This window comes from Perca fluviatilis, chromosome 1 (genome assembly GCF_010015445.1).
Source record: "Perca fluviatilis chromosome 1, GENO_Pfluv_1.0, whole genome shotgun sequence".
NCBI classification, from domain to species: domain Eukaryota; kingdom Metazoa; phylum Chordata; class Actinopteri; order Perciformes; family Percidae; genus Perca; species Perca fluviatilis.
In genome coordinates, this window is record NC_053112.1 from 16815833 (window position 1) to 16839722 (window position 23890).

The window sequence follows — 23890 nt, forward strand, 5'->3', positions numbered from 1 at the left end:
TTGAGTAATAGGAAGGCAACCTTTATTTAAAAAAGAAACATAAATATACCTACAGGAGTTAGAGATGAAAGAAACAAGACCCTACAAGTTGAAGAAATTGCATAATTAAGATCTGCTTCCAGTCAAAAAATTATTTCCATTTTTTTTTGAGAACAAGCCAGGATGAGTTCCTGTTTTCCCCACTAAACTGACTTTAAGTGCCAGAGACACATCAGAAATAATCACGCCAATGGATCATAACATTGAACCATTGTTTGAACGGTTTTCCTTCTAAACTAACCACTCAACACATTCAGATTCATTTCAACTATCCGAGACAATGACTTGTTTGACGTGCAGTAGTGAATGTTAGTCATGGCTTTGTTCAAAAGCAAAAGTTTGCAACAACAATAAAGAGGTTTTAATCACTTCAGAGCATTCTCAACTCAACTACAGCTCAAAATATTCTACCCCTTGGTAAACATGTAAAAACAAAATACTTGTACATTTGGTTTGAACATTACGGGAATTAAGTTAACATTCACACAAGCATTCAGCTACTAAGAAAGAGTTAATGCTCCATTTAAAGAGGATTTACAGTAAGATTCAAACTCAAAAATGCTCAGGGTCACCATTACCAGTGTTGCTAGAAAAGGACATGATGTGTCTCTCAAAGCTTCTGAAATAATTACTGGAGAGATAAATGATAAATCTGTGATCAGTTTGACAGCCAAAGCCACTTACAATATTATCGGTGGAGATGAACATCTGGGTTAAAAAATACTTGAATTCAATTAAATTCAACCTTTAATGTGTCAGTTAACAGTCCAGCCAATACTGCAGATTGCACACGAGGAACCAGTGCAATACGGGCACTTCCTTAAATTATCCCACACACATATGAACGACCACAAAGGGAGGAAGTCCGGAGAGTTTACAGGTCTTTCCTTAGTCAGTGTGTCTGTCTCAGTTTCCATCGTTCAGCTGAAGAGGATGAGGAATCAAGACGTATCGTGGAAAGAACAATCAAGGATTGTACTTGTTGGCGTTTGTATTGTATGTAAAGTATGTGTACCTGTCCACATCCACACAAATGTACTGCGTGTGTCCATCTGAAGGGAGGAGGATGGATGTGTGTGCCCGCGCGAGTCTCAGGAGATGGTGGAAAACTCTTTGAGCAGGATGTCCTGACTCAGTGTGTTCAGAGAGACATTCTTCCTCACATTCAGACTGATGGAGCGCACCTGGAGACAGAAGGACATTTATTACCAGGTCACAGAGTGGAAATTAGACTTTGTCCATAACTTAACGTACCCATATAAACACTAATCAATTCATCAATCTGTGTAAAAGAAGCATTTGATACAAAAGTCCAGATAAAAATGTAACTTTAGAAATATAATTGCTGGGCGCCCGGATAGCTCAGTTGGTAGAGCGGGTGCCCATATATAGAGGTTTACTCCTCGACGCAGCAGGCCAGGGTTTGACTCCGACCTGCGGCCCTTTGCTACATGTCATTCCCCCCCTCTCTCCCCTTTCATTTCTTCAGCTGTCCTGTCAATAAAGTCCTAAAACTGGCCAAAAAAAAACAAATGAGTGGCTGCAGACATCACAGAAACTGTCATACATACATACATACATACATAACGGTAATTTCTGTTCACTTTCTATTACGGGAAGCATTTTCTCAGCTTTAACTTTGCACAAAAGCCCTTGTTTATTGTAAACAGCAGTGTTTAGTGTTGTGGTGCAGCAGGAAACAAACACTTTTAGGTGCTTTGAGACATAAAATCTGGGTAAAAAAAAAACTATTTCTCGGGTCCTTATAATTCATACCTTACTTTTCAATACAGAGTCCTCCTTAGCTGTGATTCTGACTTTATGTGAAGTGACACCACAGAACCTAATAGACCTTGGGCGCCTGGTAAGGTCACCAGGTAGAGCGGGCGCTCATATGCAGAGGCTCAGTCCTCGATGCGGCGGCTCAGGGTTCGAGTCTGACCTGAGGCCAATCGCTACGTGTCTTCCCCCCTTTTCCAGTCTACAGTTGTCCTGTCTATTAAAGGCTAAAATGGCCACACACAAAAAGAAACCTAGTAGACCTCATTAAACCCACAATACATTGCTCTCTGTCTCTTACCAGCTCCTTAAAGAAGGCAGCCTCTTTGGGCTGCTCCGAGTATCTCTCAAACTGGTCCAAACCATCCTGCAGTTTGAGCGTCAGTGTGTCATAGTTGGACCGAACCACCTCCAACACCTAACAGGGTGGACAGATGAGGGAAACAGAAAATGAACGTGTTGCAAAACTCCATGATACAGAGTGGTTAATGCATCGCACCGTGAACACTTCACTTGAATAGTCACATATACAGTCAAATATTAATTAGGGTTTAATACTTCATTACATCTGTATTCATGAGGGCTCATAATCTGGCTCCATCTGATTCCTCCCCCCACGCATTACTTCCAGTCACTAACTGCTAACTCTCAGAGTCCCCTCTGTTATAAGGGATGTGATTGGTCATTTGGAAAAAGGGACACATCATCTGTAACTTCGATTTTATTTTGATTTTTTTTTTTTGCTTTCTTACTTATTTGTTCTGTCACTCTTCTCCACAAAATAGTGCACTATTAGCTAGAACTCTGGTTTATCTAACATTGGTTGTTCATGTTTTGTTTTTATCTTCAGACAATCAGTCTTGTCTTGAATCTGAAACAAACTAGAGCCACTGTGCATGTATCGATCTTCTGTACCAGTGAGATTTTGTTAGTTGCTTACAGACTTTCACAATGTCATCTTTAATGTGTGTACACTATGGTACTACGTGCCAAACAGGACAAACAGGCCTGAAATCCAGCTGAGATAAGGTGAGCTGAAATCAGAGGTAATTACGCAGAGATTCTCCACACTTCCACCCTTGCCATTCCCCCATTCAGCCGTGAAATAGCCCCTAAACAGACCTTTTCCATTCTTTTATTAATGTCCCCCCATCACTTCACACAGCATGAAACATTCACAATGAGATGCATGAGTCGCATTTCCCAGAGCAGCTCTATAAACACACACACACACACACACACACACACATACACTCAAACAAGTCCAGCTTTTACCCAGATAAACAAACAGATGTTAACTTCTGCGTTTTCAGTGCATGGACACACAACATATTCTCCTTTAGCTCTGGTAGCATCTCTATTGTACAGCAGAATCGTCGTGTTTTTTTTTATTTATTCTTTTTATTTATCAACAGAGGGGAAAGCATTCTTCTCTCTTTTATTTTCTTCTAATAGATCTACAGCTCTGCCCAGGGAAAAAAAGTGCCGTTTTTATTTCAACATCTGATGGTACACTGATCAAAATGTCATGCCCATATCTCTCTCTCGCTTGGCCTCATTCTCCCTCACAGCTATCCATCACCCTCCTCTCTGAGGAAATGTGGACTTAGGTTTGAATGTTAACCTCAAATTAAATGTGTTCAGTTTATTCTCCCCTTACTGGTGGTGAAGGGAAAGGACGGAAAAGATGAAAGGAGTGAGGGAGGGAAAGGGGGAGAAAGCGTGAGCTCTGACAAACTGATTAGAAGCAAAAAAAAAATTAAAAGTAAATGCAGAATTAAAGGATAGTCCAGAGACGACAGAGAGACAACATAACCTTTACCGCATGCTGTTTAAGCAAAGACAGGGATGATACGTGTTTGGTTCAGCACACACTCGACTCTGCGGAGCAACTTTCTGCATCACTAAGCAGATATGATTGTGTGCGCGCAGTTGTCATGTTTATCTTGAAGCGTGGGCACAAAAGCAGCCTTGTACGTGCTGAAGTGTATCTTTAATATCTTGTGTGTGAGAGACAGGCAGGCAGACAGACAGACAGACAGAGAGCACAGCAGCTCGTTTTAATGCGGTGTTTCTGGAGGCCCTCCATCTTCTAGTGACCCTGTGGGGAACGAAGACGCTGCAGGCGTTGGTGTGCAAGTGGTTAATATGTCTGTGTGTGGAGCACTGTAGATCAAATGAAATGCAAGGTTGGACACTATTTAAAAAACAATGAGCGAGAGGAAAACGAAGAGCTTTGTCGGAACAATCGGATTAGGCTCATTCGAGATGACACAGATCTGCGCAGAAACGATCACCTGCCATCGCCGCCCAACGCATGCCCGGTTAGATTTGTCTTGATCCCGACTTGATCGGACGTCATGCACGCGTGGGCAACGATAACCTCACGAGATCAAGGCGGCCGCAGTTCTGAGACGCAGGCAGCCCAGTTGCTTTTCACCGACTGCAAGACCCAGGCGGACCCAGGGCACGCTGGGAAACAATTGGTTCAGAATCGACTCAATATGATGACGTTTTATATTAACTTTTTATTGATTTTGAATTGGAGGGATTTTAACGGCTATTTGTCTGAGTTAAAGGCTTATTCTTATTGGACTACTGCAACTCACTTTTGGACTACTGCAACTCACTTCTTCTCGGCATCAGCTCTACCAACATCAACCGACCCCAACTGGTCCAGAACTCAACCGCCCGACTCATCACCCGCTCCAAATCCTGGCACCACATCACTCCAGTCCTAAAACAACTCCACTGGCTTCCTATCTCCCACCGGATCACCTACAAAATCCTGGTCCTCACCTACAAAGCCCTCCACCATCTGGCCCCCTCATACCTCACTGACCTCCTCTCCCTGTGCCAACCCTCACAGTCCCTCCGGTCTCCTCTGTATCCAAAAGTCCAACCTCCGCAGTTTTGGGGATAGAGCCTTCTCCAGGGCAGCTCCCAGGCTCTGGAACTCCCTCCCCCTAGAGATCTGCACCTCTGAGTCCCTCACCATATTCCAGTCTCTCCTCAAGACCCATCTCTTCACCACTGCCTATCCCTAGCCCCACGCCCCTCCCCTGTGCCTGAATCTTGTTTTGTTTGTCTTCGTTATCTATACCTACCCTGTAAAGCTAATTTGAGTTCGTGAAAAGCTCTATATAAATTCAATTTATTATTCTGTACAGAACACATTTTGTGAGGCTGATAGTGACGTTTAGAAGTCAGAGAGACTAAATCCGTTCAGGTTACGGATCATCTACAGTCTGCAATAGATCGCATGTAGAGCATTTTGAGAGCTACTGTTATAATTAAACAACTGGAGACTATGTACTGATATATGGGTCTGATAACGTTTTATTAAATCGGACCACAGTGTTTCTGCGACTTCCTGTTCAGCCTGAAGGCTGCTGGAAACGGCTGGAAACTGTCCGACTTGAGAGCGGATTTTTGTCACCGCCCCCTGCTGCCTGCTCTCGTCCACTTTACAGGCGAGGCGCAGTTCATCTCGAACTAGCCTATTCTCTGGGGGGGGGGGCTGCTACATAATATAGCCAGCGGTGAACTAAGTATAAAGTACTAATTGAAAAGATTTAAAATAGGATGTTTGATAGATGAATAGCTCAGCATTCAAAAAATATCTCCATTACAGGTGTTCATTTATGACCTATAATATATTGCAAAGTGCTCAACAGTGATTAGTATAATCTTTGTGGAGGCGAGTGTCCGTGTGAAAAGGTTGTGTCAGATGGTTTGGACACGATATAGACAGCCTCTCATTGAAGCACGCTGTGTGGATATCTTCATTTGAAATTGTTGGTGCTGCTCTGCAGTTTTCTCACTCAAACCCCACCATGTTAGTAACAGCATGTTTAGCCAGCTGACGTAGCTGGATGTGATGTGTAGTGATTAGGGCTGGGCACAATGGTTTAAATCAATACGTTAATACGAGTTATCACAGTACCTGTGTATGCCAATTACATATCAAATAATTAAACTTAAGTTCAGTGCACTGAGCTTAGTGTGCGAAACCCTTCACAAAAACTAATTAAGTTATTGTTCATGTTCTGAGACATTTGTCAAAGATAATGATAGTGATTTATCGCCTTGCCTTATTGTGTGATCAACAATGGATGGGATATGGATCTACCAAAATTAGCTTTTGAAATTGTGCACCACTGATCGTGGAAAATGGCTTGATTTCTATATGAAATAGTTCCCTAGATCCCGTAGGACAACTACTAATGTTAGAGAAGACTGCTCAAAACTTCTTCAGCTGGCTGCTCATAGACACCAAAGCCAACCTCTGCCTTCCCTCTTTGTTGTGAATAAATCTAGCCGATAAAAGCGAAGAGGTAATGGGGGAGTAGAATGACCAAATCCATCACTCTTATCAGCCTTTAAAAAAGAAAAAGAAAAAAAAAAGGAATCTCCCAGTTTATTTTCTATCCACACCGACTTGAAGTCTTAAGTGGAGCTCACAACACTCATATCAGTGAAGTTCAGCCTTCTAACAGACTCGTTTTTACCACTAACGAAGGAATAACTCTGCGTAGTTGTCCAGTTGCTTAATGACTCAATTCTCAGTCTGTGTGTTTGTTTTTGCAAAACAGTGGCTGCAGACATCAGGGAAACCGCAACATTTACTCTACAAAATATATACACAATAATCTACAATCAGACTAATTCAAGCTTTCATTTTAGGGTGATGTTTCCTTTAAAAGTCCAGTAAAAGGCCAGTGGCAACCTCCGGGCCTGAAATGTGAAGCCAATCCCAAGTGCCTCAAACCTGCATTCATTCTAGGGGCCAGCAGGGGGCGACTCCACAAAAAGAAGTCACATTGTTTATTACCTCCATAAATATTTTCCTACTTATTTAATGGTCTCAATCGCTAGTTTGAAGTTTTCCGTTCAATAAGTAAATTATGGTCCCATTTATTTTAAAATTGACAATAAAGCAGGGGATGCTTTAGGGCGTGGCTACCAAAAGTTGCTACCACAGCAACCTATCAATCAGGATAGAGGCTTAGCAATGCTAACCATGGCATGGTCTACATTTAAATAGCCCTAATCTGGTTTCTCTGTCCGTGTTTTTGTCTTAGACCTTTGACCCTCTCCCTCTGTTTTTCACTTTATCAAAGTTATTTGTAACCTTTTGGTCGCCCAAAGTGTCTTGTTCAATGTTCAGTGGATGCACTTTCAAGCTAGCTAGCTAGCACTAGCAATAGCTGGTAACTTAGCATTTAGCTTAGCGCTCCTCCCCAGCTCCACCCTCTCATCCATATATGGTCACTTGTGGCCCCCAAAAATCAAGATGGCGACAGCCAAAATGCCAAACTCGAGGCATCAAAACAGTAGTCTACGAACCAATGGTGAATACTGTGTGTTTGTGTGTGTCTGTGCGTGTGTCTGTGTTTAGGAGAAAACTATGAAAGTTGTTGCCATTTCAGTGTGTCCAGAAATGACAGCAGCTAAAATGTGCATATCACCACCCATCATGTACAGTGTAAAAAGCTTCATATTTGTTGTTTGTGTGTGAGAACAACCGCGCTTCTAGGTGTCTTATCCCAATAAGCGATGTCTGAGTCATCCATCTCTGCCACATAACTTCTTGATGAATTGGCATTCTTTCAAAATAAAATGCAGTGAACCCCTTCTCAACCACCTTAAAGTACTGAGTGGTTTCCATTGTGTTCTAAAAAATTCATGAGATTTACTTTTGAAATGACAAGAGTGATGTTTTGCTCAAATGGCCCCAAGATGAAGTCCATTTTTATTTACATGCAACTTTTAGTCAGAGTGTAAAAGGAGGAAAAGTGTGTTGTGTTTACCTGTTCTTCCGACAGCTGGGAGATGTGGTTCACAGCAGCGTACGACTCAATCTTGGGGTTAAAATGGTTGACGATGGCCCTTAAAGACACAAACACAAACACTTCTAAAAAGAAGCACAAGAGTGAACCTTTTCCTTACGGTCCAAGGATGTAAACTATATCGCCCACACTTCACACACACCCCAACATTACAGACGTATGCGTTACACATCTTATTCCAAAACCATGAGCATTATGGTGCGTTCTTTTTGTCCACCGAAGTCGTTTTACGAGTCGTTTTCCGGAGTTACAACCCGGAAGTTGCAAAAAGAACGCCCCCGAGGTAGTATTTACGACTCGTCAAGTCGTCTGAACTCAGAGGACCCCGAACTCACTTTCAAAGATGGCTACGTGGTGCATCACACGTAGTAAACATTGTGGTTATCTACAATTTTAAGCACTTTTGTCTTTGTTGTAACCAAATGAAGAAGTCGTACACATAGCACTGTATACTGCTACCTATAGGCATGTCGCTACAGTCTTATTAGGAGTTGCTTGTGCTTGTGCAGCTGAAATTGGCAAGAGACGCTCGGTTGCTATATGACAACAATGGCTTTAAGCCGAGTCTTGAGCAGAAAGCAGAGCAGTAGCCTAACGTTAACGTTAATCAAAACGTAATTTTCATGTATCAAACTGTGAAATATATGTGTGTAATATGTCAATAACTGGGTGAATAGAATCCTAAATGTTACTAAAACTGTTACAAAAATCCATCTTTTCTCCGACTCGTAGTATTGTGTGACAAAAAAAACGCAACAACCCATTTTTCAACAACCGTTTTTCGACACGGATGTGACGTCACGCTCAAGCTACTAGTCGCGATTACAAGAACGCACCACTAGGCCTCCAGCACACTCGCTGTGTGGCGTGAGCGTGCGTTTGACACCTGCTTTTCGATGATGTTCACGTTGCGTAATTACGTCACTTCATAACGTTTCCATGGCAACAGGGGAAAATGGCTGCTCTTGTGTGAAGTAAACGCAATATTTTTTTCAACTTTCTGCTAAGATTATATGTGACTTTTTGCAACGAAAATGCGGGGATTATGAAATCATGCAAGCACCGCATATTTTGCGCGAAAATCGGCAATTTATGCGGCGAAAGTGCAGCATATTTGAAAAAATGCGGCCCCCGCATGAATATGCAGACTTTGGTTGATTATGCATTGAATTATGCGATCGCATAATTGCGTTTTTCTGGAGGGACTGGTAAATGTTCACAGCAAAAGTCAAGCGTTTTTGGTCGTCATTCGAAGCCATTCCACTACAGAAGGCATGTTGGGTGGGTGAAATTAGAAAGCTAACTAGTCAAAACCTAGATACTTTCAAACATCAAAATGTAATTTATTAAAAGCATTTGTGTCAAAATGACATACAAACATATTTTCGTATTCTATTTAGCCTGGAAACGCTTCCAACACGCTTGCGTGTCCAGTGAAAATTAGGCGTCAGTCCTATTTCTAGCATGCACACGCTTGAGCTCGAGCCACGCCTGAGAAGTGCGTGTCACGCAGGCAGTGTGCAAGCTCTAACCTGTTAACATGGGGGCCAAAATAAAAACGGACACGCCACGCAGGCAGTGCAGGAGCCCTTAATCTTCTTTTGGGAAGATTTAAAACCAGATTTTGCAACCTGACAGCAGGGATTTAGTGCTGTAGGATTAACATTTCCTTGAATTAGAAAAAGGGCCCCACAGCAAACCATGTAAAATAGCCCAAGGCCAAATCCACACAAAGGCATATGGTGACAGGGGTCTTTTTTGAGAGAGAGAGAGAGAGAGAGAGAGAGAGAGAGAGAGAGAGAGAGAGAGAGAGAGAGAGAGAGAGAGAGAGAGAGAGAGAGAGAGAGAGAGAGAGACTTTCTAGAAAAGCCATATATGTTGTAACGTCTTGTTTTGGTGCAGACTAATAACTAATAATAATGGTGTGAAGGTTTGCAGTGATAAGATTAAGAGATTTTGACAAGATATTAAAGAAGCAAAGTTCTAAACAACCCCAGTTACAGATGGGCTGTTTAAACACAAAAACCTACTTTTATTCACTCCAATTCAATTCCGTATTAATGCCTTCTTCATATTGTGTGAACACACCAGGTCATTTCACATGTAAATTCAGAGGCAGTCTTATTCAGCAATAGCATTCATTCCCATGAAATAAACTGCTTTATATCTCAAACAAGTTGATGCAATAAGCACAGCTGTGAGATGATATGACTTATTTTGTATCGGCTTAGAGTACGTCATATATATCAAATAAATTATAGTGACAAAAATGCAGACATTCTGCGAACTGGTAATTCAGTTGTCATTTACAGGTGGGAAGCCGCCGTATGGAGGAATGAACTGATGTGAGAAAAATGGAATTGGTCCCTTCCTTTGAGTTAATTTCAACACAGTCTCTGTAGGTTCTTTATTCCTCTCCAATTAATTTATTCATCTATTCTTTCAAATATTACTCTTTCAATCTTCTTCCAGCCTAGCCTTCCCTTCAAACCCTGGGATTTCCTATTCAAGCAGTGGAGTCTGCTCTGTCAGGAGCCCAGTTGAGTGGGTGAATCCTCGGGGAGTATCCTTTCTCATACAGTACGCTCATGCCCTCAGGGGCCTCCAAGCCAGGGTGACCTCAGAAGATCTCCTCCTCAGAGAAGATGGAGGAGGAAAGGAGGATTGCAGGGAGATATGGTGGAGGAGAGAACAAGTAGAGTGTGTGGACTGGAGCAGGGTTGGGGTGGAGGAGATTAACGATTAATAGTTATTGAATAGAGGGGCTTAGGGGAGGGAAAACTTCACTTTATTTTGACCTTCTCAAAAATTCTTTTTTGCGATTCCCTTCAATCCAATACAACTCTTTTCTCCTTCTTAGAGGACACAGTATTTGTGTTATGCGAGTGTGTGTGTGTGGGTGTATGTGTGTGTTTTTACCGAACATTGATAAGGGCATGCGTGACTTTGCTGGCTGCCTCCTTCCACTGGCCCGTGTTGGTTGATACTCTCAAAACTGGAGGGCAAAGAATAACAGATAAAAACATAGTTTAACGCACACATACAACAACTCTTTCACACATCTATTTTCATCTGTCAGGTTTAGGGCAATAAAGGGAAGGCTGAACAATCAAATGTGTAAAATTTGTTAAGTTTTGTTAATGGTAGCTCAACATTGATCGGGAAAAATAAAGGGAAAACACTGGAATTCATTGGTGAAATTAGAAACAAGTAACTCCACCTCCTTTAATGTTTCTTACCAACTTTTATTTGTTTGTTGATGGCTATCATTTGAGAATTAAATAACAGCTTTTATATGACAATTTACAATAAGTCAGGTTAAACGCTGCAGTTTCCACTAACATACCCATACAGTAGAGGTTGTCGAAGACCTGGTGCATTCGTACAATTTCATAGTACAGCTCGTCGTAGCTGTTGGATGTGGGCAGGAACGTGTCACCGTATGTTATAAACATGTTGAACAGGTTCACTACCTGGATAAAGAGAAGCACATTCATTTTTTTAGCGGAAATCAAATTTATACTGCGTTAGTTTCTGCATACACAGCCTCTTTGGTTTTCTTTAAAAAGGAGTTTAGACTCTCGCGTGCAATTACAGCCATACACACAGCTGGGCTACAAGATCTACCACTGATACAGCATCTGGCTCTTCTCTTACTACATATTCATACACCCATCCCTGTGAAACTAATTTCTATTGTGGACTGTACCCTGTCGAGGTCCTGTTGGCATGTTTTGTGAGCGAGTGTGTGTTGCTCACCAGTAAGGCCAGATGAAAGATGTTGTGCTTGGCCAGCAGTGTTGTCTCGTTTGACAGCAGGAACTTGAGCAGGTTGATGAGAGCTGTGCAGAGGGAGACATGCATACATTACTGGCATACATTACTGAAATAATCTGGAGTGTTGATAGTCGTCTACCAGCAGAGGCATATGGCAGCAGTCTGCTTTCCTCAGTGAGCTTCTTTATTAAGGTAGCTAATGGAAACACAGGAGGGGGGGAACCTTTCAACACCAAATCAAGTTCTTTCACAAGCTTTAATAGAGGAAAACAAAACCTATAAGAAGAACCAAAATGTGAACACACACACACACACACACACACACACACTTTAACAGGCTCCAACACAAGCTGGAACAACAACAACACACTGAAAGAAGATAAACAGATCTATTGCTTTAATTTTGCTAATTTTTTTTCTCTCCAGTTTCATTTCAGGGTATGCTATTATCACCACCAGGAGGAGAGGGGCAGTGTTACTCAGGGAATTAAGCTAATTATTAATGTGATTAGATAAATCTGTATGTAAATTTTACCCAATTGTGTGTGGACCAGAGTGAAAACAAGGCCACCAGGATGGATTGTGCTTTCTTTAGAGACTCATTATCCAACCTTAATGATGCAATACATTTCCAAAACAACCCACCCAATGACTTTAGGAGGGAAATTGGCTTTGTTTCACAAAAGCAGTAACCGTTTACTCTTAAGGTGGTGCCCAGCGAATCAAACATGTTTCAGATATAAATTATGCATGTGGTCTCCTGAAACTTCATTTGAAAAGTGTCATAGTCCCCTAGGAAAGGTTTCTGCCTGCCCGGTTACTCTAATTAAAAATGAAACGAGAGAGAAAGTGAGGGATCTTTACCTGACCAGAGCTCCCTCCAGGTGTAGTGTAACCTTATTCTGCACTTCTTCTGGTAGCACAGGAGTTTGTGGATGATCTGCACACAGCGCCTGCACAGGAAATGAACACACGGTGACGGAGCTGGTTGGTGGATGAGACTAGACAAATGTGTGTGTGATGTTCATGTGTCCTCACAAGTATAAATCCATGGGGAAATCCTTCATCATATGAGTGACAATAAACTCCACCATCAGATCTAGACAAAAAGGGTACAGACAAAGATAGAGAGAAAAAAATAAAATAAATAAATAAATCACTGTTAGAAGGATGCAAAGAGAAAGAGAAATTGCACAAACCCTTAAACTCAAAAATCATATATCGGCTGCAATAATGCAACATCAAGGGAAAGAGATATAGAGCAAGATGAATGCATCAAGTGTACTTAAAGTAATGTGTCATCATTCCTCCTCTTTAAAATAAAAATGTTGGAGTAATAAGTCAACCACAGCTGAATGTTCCAACCTTCATCAACATCTGGTTTGTACTGTAGATGTTACTTTGGGAAATCACACTAAGAAGGTAGATCGGAAGTTACAGCTAACTACACTTAAAAAAAAATTAATAAAAATCAGAGTCACTCCCAGTTTGACTATATAGTAAACCGTTATTAATGTTCCTCATACCTAGAACAGCACACACCAGCGGCCGTGATGGGATGTTCTTGTCCACCGCTTTTTTTCTGTGCCTCATGGGCTGAAAAAAATACAGAATTATTATTATACAGTAAGTTTGAAAATGTGTATGAATGTATTGTACTGACTGAAACACAAAGTACCTTCTATAAGTCTAAATAAGTTCATTTCCGCTGCAGAACATTTGACTATTTGTTCAATTTAAATATGTTCACGCGGTTTGCCTGTCCTCCTCTCACTGCACCATCAGTCTGCCACAATTACAACTTTTGAATTAATTCTGTCATTTCCGTGTCCTTTTTCACTCACAACCAGAAACTCACCATTCTGTGGAGATTGACTCTGAAGTTCATATTGTCATCATGAAGAAAGGCATCAGCGTACTGGTCCTATGACACACAGAGGTGAAGTTAGAACAAAGACAAAGTGTGAAGGGTGCAAATGTTGCAGCGGTGTGGATGCTCCTACCTCGGCTATGCAGGTGAGGATGATTAGGCACAGTCTGGCACTGTTGAGGCGATGCTCATCTGGAAAACACACAGATATGAGACTCTTAACAGGTCAAAGGAAAACAGAGGTTAAGACAGTTTTGCTTTGCTTGTTGCTCTGGTGCTTTGGGAGTGACAGAAACAAATTTGTCACTGCTGTCTAAGGGGCCATCCACACGGAGACGCTTTTTGATGACAACTACGTGAGGACACACTCTGGACATAAGTGAAGAAGAAAAAGTTAAAAGGTCCCATGACATAGTGCTTTTTGGATTCTTTTATATAGGCCTTAGTGGTCCCCTGATACTGTATCTGAAGTCTCTTTCCCGAAATTCAGCCGTGGTGCAGAATTACAGCCACTAGAGCCAGTCCCACAATGAGCTTTCCTTAGTATGTGCCATTTCTGTGTTGTAGCTTTAAATGCCATTGAGGAGAGGGGGGCAAGGTGGAGGGTGGGGGTGTGACCTTGACCAACTGCCATGCTTTGCTCGTTTTCAAGCCATGATGTCTCTCTCTCATGGGTGGGCCAAATTCTCTGCGTGGGCAAAGCAGAGAAAGGGGAGGTAACCTTGCTCCTTATGACCTCATAAAGGGAAGATTCCAGATCGGCCCATCTGAGCTTTCATTTTCTCAAAGGCGGAGCAGGATACCCAGGGCTCGGTTTACATCTATCGCCATTTCTAGCCACTGGGGGACCATAGGCAGGCTGGGGGAACTCATATTAATGTTAAAAAAAAACCCTCATAAAGTGAAATTTTTATGCCATGGGAACTTTAAGAATGAAGAATTATAGGAAGGGAGGGTGAAAGTGACAAAGAGGAGGAGGACACGAAGGCCTCCGTTTACCTTTAGTATCCTGCATTACAATGGAGGCGTACTTGAGGAAGGTGATGAGAAGGTTGCTGGTCTGCAGGTTGGGATCCAGGGGCAGCTCTGGGTTGTTCATCACTACGCAGCAGATACAAATCAAAAACTTCAATCACTGCAGATACAAATTCTTACCAATGTTTTCTCTAATTATTATGGAGAAAGAGGACTTGAAACAGAAAGAAAGACCATGATTATGATAAATCAAACTTTTAAGTCACACTATGTGCAGTTAGTTATTCCAAAAAATAATGACATCCAAAAAAACCTGAGCCTGAAGTCCACTGTCTAAAAATGAGAATAAAAAGAGATGTTGCCCTTGTTAGGGCAGATGGAGTGCTCATTAGGCAAATAAAAGCATTACAAAAAGCGAGTCTCATTACTGTAGCTACTGTAGCTTGCTGTGTTGTGTAGACAAGAATCTTTGTCCATTAAAATAAATCTCTGCTCGCTGAAATATGCAACTTGTTTCATGGATAAATGATGAGCCGTCATTTCTATCCCCCCTGCTTTCCCGCAAACCCTCATTTGTTTCCTCCTTCCTGATAGCACAGCAGGGCCAAAGGATGATTTCACACTGTCAAGAAACATATCATCCCATGGGGCTGTGCTGTAGAAGGAAAAGATGTGTTCCTGACATGCGATTGCAGGCAAGTGTGGAGTGGGCCCTCTAAGTGCTAAAGCTCCCATGACATGGCGTACTGTACCGCACGTTGCATGTGAAACATTCATCAGTATTTGAAGCTGGGAATTAATATTTTATACAGAAAATGGCTTTTAGGTTTGAAGCGATGGTGGGAGAGCTGGCCAGAGATAGAAACATGCCCCTTTTACCAGATACAGCACATGTGCATGCAAAATAACCTGCTTTTGAATGTGCTGGCCATAACATTCACCTTCCATGAAACCTTAAGCGACAGCCATGCTCTCAAGTTTAAAAGATAATAACGTGTGCTTGGGATGGTGTAATACTCTGATTATTAAGATGTCATAAACCCACATTAGAAGTGTCATTTACTGTGTATGAGCACCTCTCTTCTACCAGATAACATAAAAAAAAAAAAAATCTATTTAATATTTGAAAAGGCTGCCGGTGTGCCTCTGTATGTCTAAGTTTGTCTGCTCAAGGCAAAACAGCAGAGCTTTTGAAAATCCTTTACTAACCCTAACCCATGAGATCATAACTTTCAACTATACACTTAACCATAAAGACTTACATCTAGACTTAACTTTTACTACATTGCTTAAACCCATTAAACACAGAGTTACCATAACCCCTGCTGCGATCTGCAATTTCATGTGTCACTGCTTCTTAGCTTCATCTCAGCTCCTCCAAGCTGGAAAAAACTGGCTCCACAAATTGACATGAAGGCAGAAGTAGAAAAGTAGACCCTTAGACTTGAGATCTTTTCTTTCAAAAACCAATGGGCATCACAGACACGACATCCCTGTTTTCAGCAGAGTATATCTCCCCAAACAAAACATGAAAAAGTGTATGACGTACTGTCTAAGGAGGGCGGTGTAGTGCCAAGTGGTGTTGTAGGTGTGGTTGGAGTAGGGGTGGTGGGTGTGGTTGGGATGTCCATCTCAGGGTGGCTCTGTTGATGGACCAAAAACACATTTGTGAAAAGTCATTAATAGTGAAAAGTTGTCCCGGGTCCCATAATATAAAGAGAAATGCAACAGTAGGCTGGGCAGGAGAATCAAACGAGAACTGAGAGAAGGGAACATGATGCCATTTACTGGAGACTGGAAGATTAGTGTTTACTTCAGAGAGTCATCGCTGCTAATTCATGACATTTGTATGCAATTACAGCATTGCAAAAAGCAGCGCAGTGGCTTAATGGCCACAGAACGGAAGTTAGTCCAGAGGCACCGTTTGTGGCTGCCGTCCTATTTGCAATTGACCCATCCTCACCATTCAGTTAGTTACTTAGGATGGCTTAAACACTGGATTTGGGTGTCCCAACAGGAATTAATAAAGTAAAAGAAACAGTAAACTGAATTATGTTGGAGAAGTGATTTTTACATCTCATTCACCTTTAAAGAAATATAAAGCTAAAAGCAGCGTAACATCAATTTCATCAACTCTCCGGTTGATGTATAAGATCTACAGATAAACTAATGCAATAAACAATCACCGTCTCCTCCTCTATTCTAACCACTGCCTTCTAGTTTTTTACGTTATTATTAGACATCAAATCACATCAATCAGAAGATTCAAAGACAAATAAATAGAAAACCTTTTGCCTTTTTTTTCCACAGCGACAGTGAAAAAGAAGAAATTGAGGATTCAAGAAGAGTAAAAAAAAAAAGCTTGAAAAGTTGAAAATTACAATACTACTGACTTTTCATAAAATTCGTATTCTCACGGTGCTCTTAATTATTGTAATTGATTTGACCCATTGTAATTTTCAGACTATGCAGACCATTAACAAGCCTGCAAACATTCACCCACAAATCTCTTCTGAGCAAAAAATAAAATGATCTATAAGTTTTTAATAATATCAAAAGACAGGAGAGCACACACGTACACTAGGATAAGAATGAATGTATCTTACTTGGGCTAATACAGTGATGAAGTTGCGGTTAAGGTGCACAGCCTCATAGAGCGCCAGCAGAATCGCCTCATTGGTCCTTGAGAAGAAAGGGAAGGAAGACGTCAGCCTCATTCTTGAAGTAAAATCTCCAGATGTTCACATAACATTACACTGTGTAGGAGAAAAGCTTCAGGCTTTGATCCAGTGAAGCACAAGAAACAAGTCAGCCTGCTGTTTAAAGTTTATTAACAATTGCTTCATGTATCAGCAGGTCACGTTATTAATTTGCTGTCATTAACTACTGCACAATGTGTGTAACTACTAATACCTGAGAGTAAACTGTCACTCTCCTCCCACATGGTCACGATCAACACGTGTAAATGTTGCCTCGAACAAATGAAGTCATGCCATGAGCCAATCCAATTTGAGGCTGTGCAGTTGCAACTTTTTTTAAGGAGTCTTCAAAAACAAGTTTCACTTTCGAGTTTAAAAAGTTATGGGCGCCCAGATAGCTCAGTTGGTAGAGCGGGCGCCCGTAAATAGAAGTTTACTCCTCGACGTAGCGGGTCCGGGTTCGACTCCGACCTGCAGCCCTTTGCTGCATCTCTTTCACCTCTCTCTCCCCCCTTTCATTTCTTCAGTCAATAAAGGCCTAAAAATGCCCCCAAAAATAATCTTATAAAAAAAAAAAAAAAAAGTTATATAGCCCACTGCAACATTAAGTATGATACTTAAATGCTGGAACAAAGTACACAGAGGTCTACAATGTTACAATATTTTTTTTTTTATAAAAACAAAACTGATTATGACAGATGCTAAATACTGTATGTCACGTACTGTACACTGTACGCTAAGCTCTACTCAACAACCTCATACTGTTTGATTACAGTTTGGTTACGGTTTATATACTATTACAGCAATATGTTCATTTAACATTTGATTTCCAACTGCAATCTTTTAAAATGATAAAACCCAGGACAAGCCAGAAACACTGCCGCAGTAATGGATTCTCTCATTGAAGGTGCAGAGAACAACGCATTAAAACAGGTGCCCTGCCACACAAAACCATTTTTTCCTTGTATTTTTTTTTAAATATGTTAGGTCCGTATGTGTTTGTGTTATGTGGTGAATGTGAAAATGAACTGCTACCTCCTCTGTCAGCTCTAGCCACTGAAAAGAAATACGCAGAGAAATCAGGCCAATTACAAAAGCTGGTTAGTCTGACATTATGTTGCCTGAGCTCATTACTATTCATGAGCTTGCCCAGTTGCGCTGGGTAAAGGATGCTGACAGCCAGGCTCTCATTGGCTAGCTGTTAGCCAATCAGATTCAAACAGCTTAGCTTGTTGAATATTAATGAGAAATTAACTGGCAGAAATCGAGCTGAGTCTTCCTGTAGGCTTTCTATACCAAACTAGAATGGCTTGAAACAAGGTAACTAAGGCATTTCTTCCACAAAAAAATGTTACAGAGTCCATAGTAGAACTTCAGACATCACCACAAAGTAATGAAATACGTGTGGCAGGCCACCTTTAAAGTTTGACTGATGGGTAAAAACTTAAATCCCTTTGTACTTACTGTACAGAGAGTTTCTCATCAGCATCAGCTATAAACATGCTGCCCACCTGTGGACAGGAGAAGGATCAAGCTATCAGCAAACATCCTAATGGAAGAAACTGTAATCTATTACAAATATAGCTACTGTAAGAATATGAAGTAAGAACAAGATCCTACCATACTAGTGAGGGTAGAGAAGAACCCACCCTGGTGCTCTTCCTCTTTGTCTTTGTACTGCCTAAAAAGTGAAAAGAAAGAAAATGACAGAAAGATGGAAGTAGTGAAAAGGTGGAGAGAGTGACAAATAAATTGAAGACAGGTGGGGCTACACAACAGCAGCACTTGTAACAGAACACACATTCAGCTACCATCTCCTTCTACTCGCCGCAACGTGTTATCTAAGGGACATTTGCTTTATACACAAACACAATGAACTGTACGGAGCCGTCATCCATCACTTTGATTGGTCTGTCTACGCACACAGGCAGAAGACCTCCTTCACAAACAGCATTTTAATTTCCAAACCTTGCCTCATCCAAAAAACATTACAGACTGCCAAAGAAAACTGTCAGATATAAATAACTAAAAGTATAAAAAGGGGCCTGTGTTTTTTTCTTTTTTTTTTTCAGAATAGAAATAGAACATTTGTGGGAGACATCAAACTAAACCGATGACGCCAGCGGCCTCGGCACACCGTGAACAGCATCATTAAAAACATGTTTTTGACACATGGACATTTTTAGATCTCACCTGTTATATTCTGTCAGAGCTTGGTGGACAACCATACCCATTCCCTGGAAAAGAAAACCAGTGTTTCAGTTAAACCTTTGACAATCTGCTTGACGTGAAGGCCAACGCCTACGTCACACTGGCTATTTATTATTCTGCATTTAAGAAGACACAGTAAGTAGCGACATACTTACATCTAGTGTTGGCTCATCATCCACAATGGAGAGCTTCACAATGTATGGGTTCACAGACTAACAAACGAAGAGAATCAGTGAAATTAGAGGCCAATAAATATTTAAAACAAATATTGAAACTAATACTGCATTGACTATTAAAAAGGGCAATTCTCTTTCTTTTTTCATTGTTTCTCCTAGCTCAAGGAGCTCATCTGCATACAGGCTGAGGGCCTCTTACATACTCCACGTGGGGTAATGCAACTAGAGATGAATGGCGCTCATCTTGCTTTGGAAAAACTCCTTGTGTGATTCTGGATTTTGGAAAAACTCTATTCTTCAACTCTCTAACTTTATTAGTTGGATTTGTAGCAGTATTTTTCATGCTGCAGCCGCACCTAAAATGAAGTCTGTTGCAGCTCACTTCACTTCTTACACATTTTGGAGTACACATTTTACTAGAGAAAATGCTTCTTGTGTTGCTGCCCACTTTGCTTACAAATGAGGGTGCATCCAAAACCTCCCTCCTCATCCCTTTATCCCCTCCCACGCTGCCAGACTTATCCTTCCAGGAAACAAGTGGAGAGGGAAGGGAATTGGAAGTTATTTCAGAGAGTATGATTGCTTGATTGCGTCATCGAAATGTAGGACAAGTGTCGCTTTGATACCTAACATATCCCAGTTTTTATGTTCATCTGGTGCGAAAAAGGAAAGGTCATGTTCAGCTTTCACAAGCAGAAATATCTTTGTTGACGCGTTCATTAAAGAACCTATTTCTTCAAAGTATGCTGGTTTTATACACCTGAGCTTTGCAATATTCCCTTTGTGAAAAACTGTAATTAAAAACAGACCAATTAAAATCTTACACTCTTAGAATTCCCTCAGGTGTAGTGAAACTCAAATTGAGAAGACGTCCTAAAGACGACACACCTTGACTATGCGTCTTGTACTAAAAAGAGACTTCTATAGCTGCTTCTATTGTATCCTCTAATGTTGGGACAGCACAAATACAGCAGCACAAATATCAGCTTTCAAGTCATGGCAGGAAGGAAAGACCGTGAAAGAAAGGGGGACTGACCTCTGGAGCTTGTGGATCCACTTTAAGTATCTATTCAGTGACGCCCGAATGTAATGCTTACTACACCTCCCTGCTGCTCAAAAGGCTTTTCTAATCGACAAGTACAGTTCCATGTGAGTATATGTACACACCTCATATTTCCTGTAGTTGACCAGCAGGGCCAGAAGGACCACAGCATCATAACCATGCTGCCCTCTACTGGACACATCTGACAGGATCTGAGAAAGGGAGAGATGAGAACAGAGATGACCAAATTGTGAAGAAAGACGTTTTGAAATAAAATGTAAATCCCCGAAAAGTCTTCCGCTAATCACATACCTGTAGAATGGCTTCAAAGATGCTGTTGATCATCACATATTCCAGTATGGTGTTCTGACTAATATTGTCCGTTACCTGTAAACATATTTTTTGTTTAGCGTGTCTTTAAACAGCAAAACACGCATTCCCCAAAGCCTATCACATTATAATTCATCTTGCTGTTTCGTTAGGTTCTGTCTCACCGTCACCAGACACAGCAGCAGTTTGAGACAAAGGCTCTTCAGACTCTCTGAGCCATCTCCACAAAGAAGGCTGTCCAGTCTCTCCATCAGGTCCTGCAGGGGACACAAACACAAGACATGACATGGATGAACACGATTCATTTCTTTCACTCCTTTATTCTGCCTCTAAAGGTTTGTTTCCCCACCTACCTTCATCCTTTGCTCAGCCTTGTCAAAGCCCATGAGCATGTTGATTATGTCAAAGCCAGACGTGGACTTGTTCTTCTGGTGAACCCCCCGGAAAAGTGCACAGAGTGTCTGGGGAGAGAGGCAGAGGTGCACAGGCGTTGCTAAAAGAGTGAATACTGTGAAATGTTGCACATAAAATGCATCTTCTCAGTGCTATTGTGGCGACAAAAAAACTGAATTCATGAATCGGACAAGCCAAGATAATTAGTTAGAAGCTCATCAGCATACTTCAGGTGCTCATGATGAGCTGAAAACATGTGCAATGGAACCTGTAGGTAAAAATCTAGGTGGTCCTACTCCGCTTTAGTTACCTGCAGGGCATTGACTACTTTGATCTGGTGCTCCTCTCCCAGAGCCTGAACACAGTGGTGGAACAGAGAGTTGATGTTGTCCTGGATCCGCTGAACTTCCTCCCCATCTACACTCTCCAACTTCGACTCCAGGTACTCTAGATTTACCTGGAGAAAGGACAGAAGTACAACAACAAAAGCGATTGAGTGAGGAAAAGGTAGTTTGAGGTGCAAATGAAGGAATAAAGTAAATGCCTAAGAGTGGAGGATTATTAGGAAGTTATTAAGTGGTATTCAATTGACAATTTCTCAATACACTCCTGTCAAAACACGAGTGTATTGGGAAACAACCAAATTAGAAATGTGGCGAAGCAAAGCAGCTGCACAGTCTTTGCAAATTAGACCACCGGATGACTTTCGAAATCCTATAATGTGAACTGATTTGTGCACATCACTACTTCCTCTTTTTCTTTACATACAGTGTGTGCTATCTCCAGCCACAAATAAGTAATGATTATGCCGCTGAAAGGAGTATGGATATCAGTGTCATTTTTTCTGTACATGTTGCCATGTGTTCTCCATCTGGAGTTTTTAAAAGAGCTAAACTTGTAGCATTAACATATTCTGCATGTATTATCAACACCACCTTACTGCATTTTCTGCATATAGGTAGGGCCCTTCTATTAATGTATTAACAAAGTTTGCACATATACATAATTATTTCCGTTTTCGTTCACACTGTCTTTTTCCTCCAATGTATTGCAAGTTGCATACACACATGTGTTTTACTACTTCAATATATTGGCAGACTTTATTGTGAAAAATTACTGATATTATCCATAGGTCTCAGTTAGATTTACTGCTACCATTGCTGAAACTTTGCACACCAAAACAATACACTGAGTTTTTCTTTTATGCCAAAGAAATTTCTACTCAACAAAAATATTGTTCTTTGTTAAGTATTTTTCTCTTTCACTTTACCTTCATAAGAAACAGCTCATCCCAGAAGCGAGGGTTGTTTTTGGCTGGGTCTTCTTTCTAAATCAAAGAAACAGACAGGGCTTGGTTTACACTTGTGCACAATTTTATTTCTCTATTTCAATTTACTTTCCATCACTGACACTTTCCATTGGGATACTCACAGCAAAAATCTCATCATACATCAACACCACCTTCTCTTTCAAGGGTTTCTTAGAGGATGAGGTCCTCCTCAGCAGCCCTGCCTTCTTCTCCAGCTGAGACATGACTAAGTCTGAGGAAAGAGACACACTGAGCTAGGTGAGGATGAATGATGTTAAAAAGAAATGGCATAAATGACCAAGATTTATTCTATGGATTTATTAAAGGATAAGGTGGACAATCCTCTATATTTATGGTCCACAAAAATCCCCAAACTTACTGTTTTCAGCAACAGATAGACACTTCAGTCATGAGTGCTCTCATAACTTCCTTTACTTCATAACCTACAGTAATTGGCCAGGTCACCAAAGGCATAACCATCTACTAGTGCTCAGAGTGACAGAAGCACTGTGCTTAGATTGTTTATAGTCGACTGGAGAAGTCAAAGTGAGTATTGTTAATGTTAGGCAAGGCAAGAGAAAGCCCATTCGATCTGAGAGGTTCACAATAGCAGCAGATCAGAAACATCTGTAGTTTGGCCCTAAACCATTTAGTGATTTTATAAACCAACAGCAGTATTTTGAAATCAATAATTTGACAGCCAGAAAGCCAGTGTAAAGACCTCAGAACATGCTATAAGTAACTTATGCAAATTAGCTAAAGCGGTATTAGGTTAGCTAACAAAGTTATCTGCTGACATTTGCTAAAATTGATGGCACATGACATAACAGCTAACGATAGCTAACCTAAGTGCAAGTTGGTTGGGATGGGCTGCTAGCTCCTCAGCTAATATTTGCTAGCTAACTGACCCATCGTTTGCTAAATGGGTTCGACTTACGTTAACGACTAACAGCGACGTGGATACGTTAACAAGCAGGCCTTTTTGTCGACACTCGGTGAGCACTTAGCTAGCTAGCTAGCTAGCTAGCTAGTTTATGAGCAGTGAGGTCACCATACGTAAATTTACTAAAATGTTCAGTTTTCGCAGCTAAAGTTACCTGTTAGCTAGCTAGCTAGCTAAATTAATGCCTGGCAGACAAGGATTGTAACATTGAGTTTGCGTTAACGTTAGCTATTTAATTTCAGGGTGCGATTATTGACAACATTACTGTGTTACATTATTTAGCTAGGTAGGTACATCTTAGTTAGGAGTGTGGCTTGTTCTTACCTCAATTAAAGTATTACAATTTAAAAGGTAGTTCATGAATCCTTGTGACAACACTAGCATCTGCTAGCATAATGCTATCAATAGCCTCCTACTGGTCTTCAGGGTCCTAGCGCCCCACATATACCTCTTCCACAGATATACCGCATCCGGCTTGTGAGATGCGTCTGCTTC

General features: G+C 41.1%; 1 protein-coding gene across 2 annotated transcripts; it reads right to left on the reverse strand.

Moving 5' to 3' along the window:
• On the reverse strand, positions 1 to 23890 carry armh3 (armadillo like helical domain containing 3). Of its 2 annotated transcripts, none has more exons than XM_039807010.1 (26): positions 23720 to 23890; positions 22575 to 22684; positions 22414 to 22470; positions 21454 to 21600; positions 21104 to 21211; positions 20915 to 21007; positions 20733 to 20807; positions 20546 to 20632; positions 19358 to 19414; positions 19185 to 19228; positions 18612 to 18672; positions 18456 to 18502; positions 16899 to 16974; positions 15842 to 15935; positions 14317 to 14418; positions 13451 to 13509; positions 13306 to 13371; positions 12974 to 13043; positions 12486 to 12546; positions 12312 to 12400; positions 11430 to 11512; positions 11017 to 11143; positions 10590 to 10665; positions 7632 to 7710; positions 2120 to 2236; positions 1 to 1223 (listed from the first exon to the last, which is right to left on the reverse strand). In XM_039807010.1, the coding sequence occupies exons 2-26, from the start codon at positions 22674 to 22676 to the stop codon at positions 1131 to 1133; spliced, it is 2070 nt and encodes a 689-aa protein (XP_039662944.1). In that variant the 5' UTR covers positions 22677 to 22684; positions 23720 to 23890; the 3' UTR covers positions 1 to 1130. The 2 variants fall into 2 exon arrangements, with proteins under 2 accessions (XP_039662944.1, XP_039662953.1); XM_039807019.1 differs by having other exon boundaries at positions 22575 to 22701.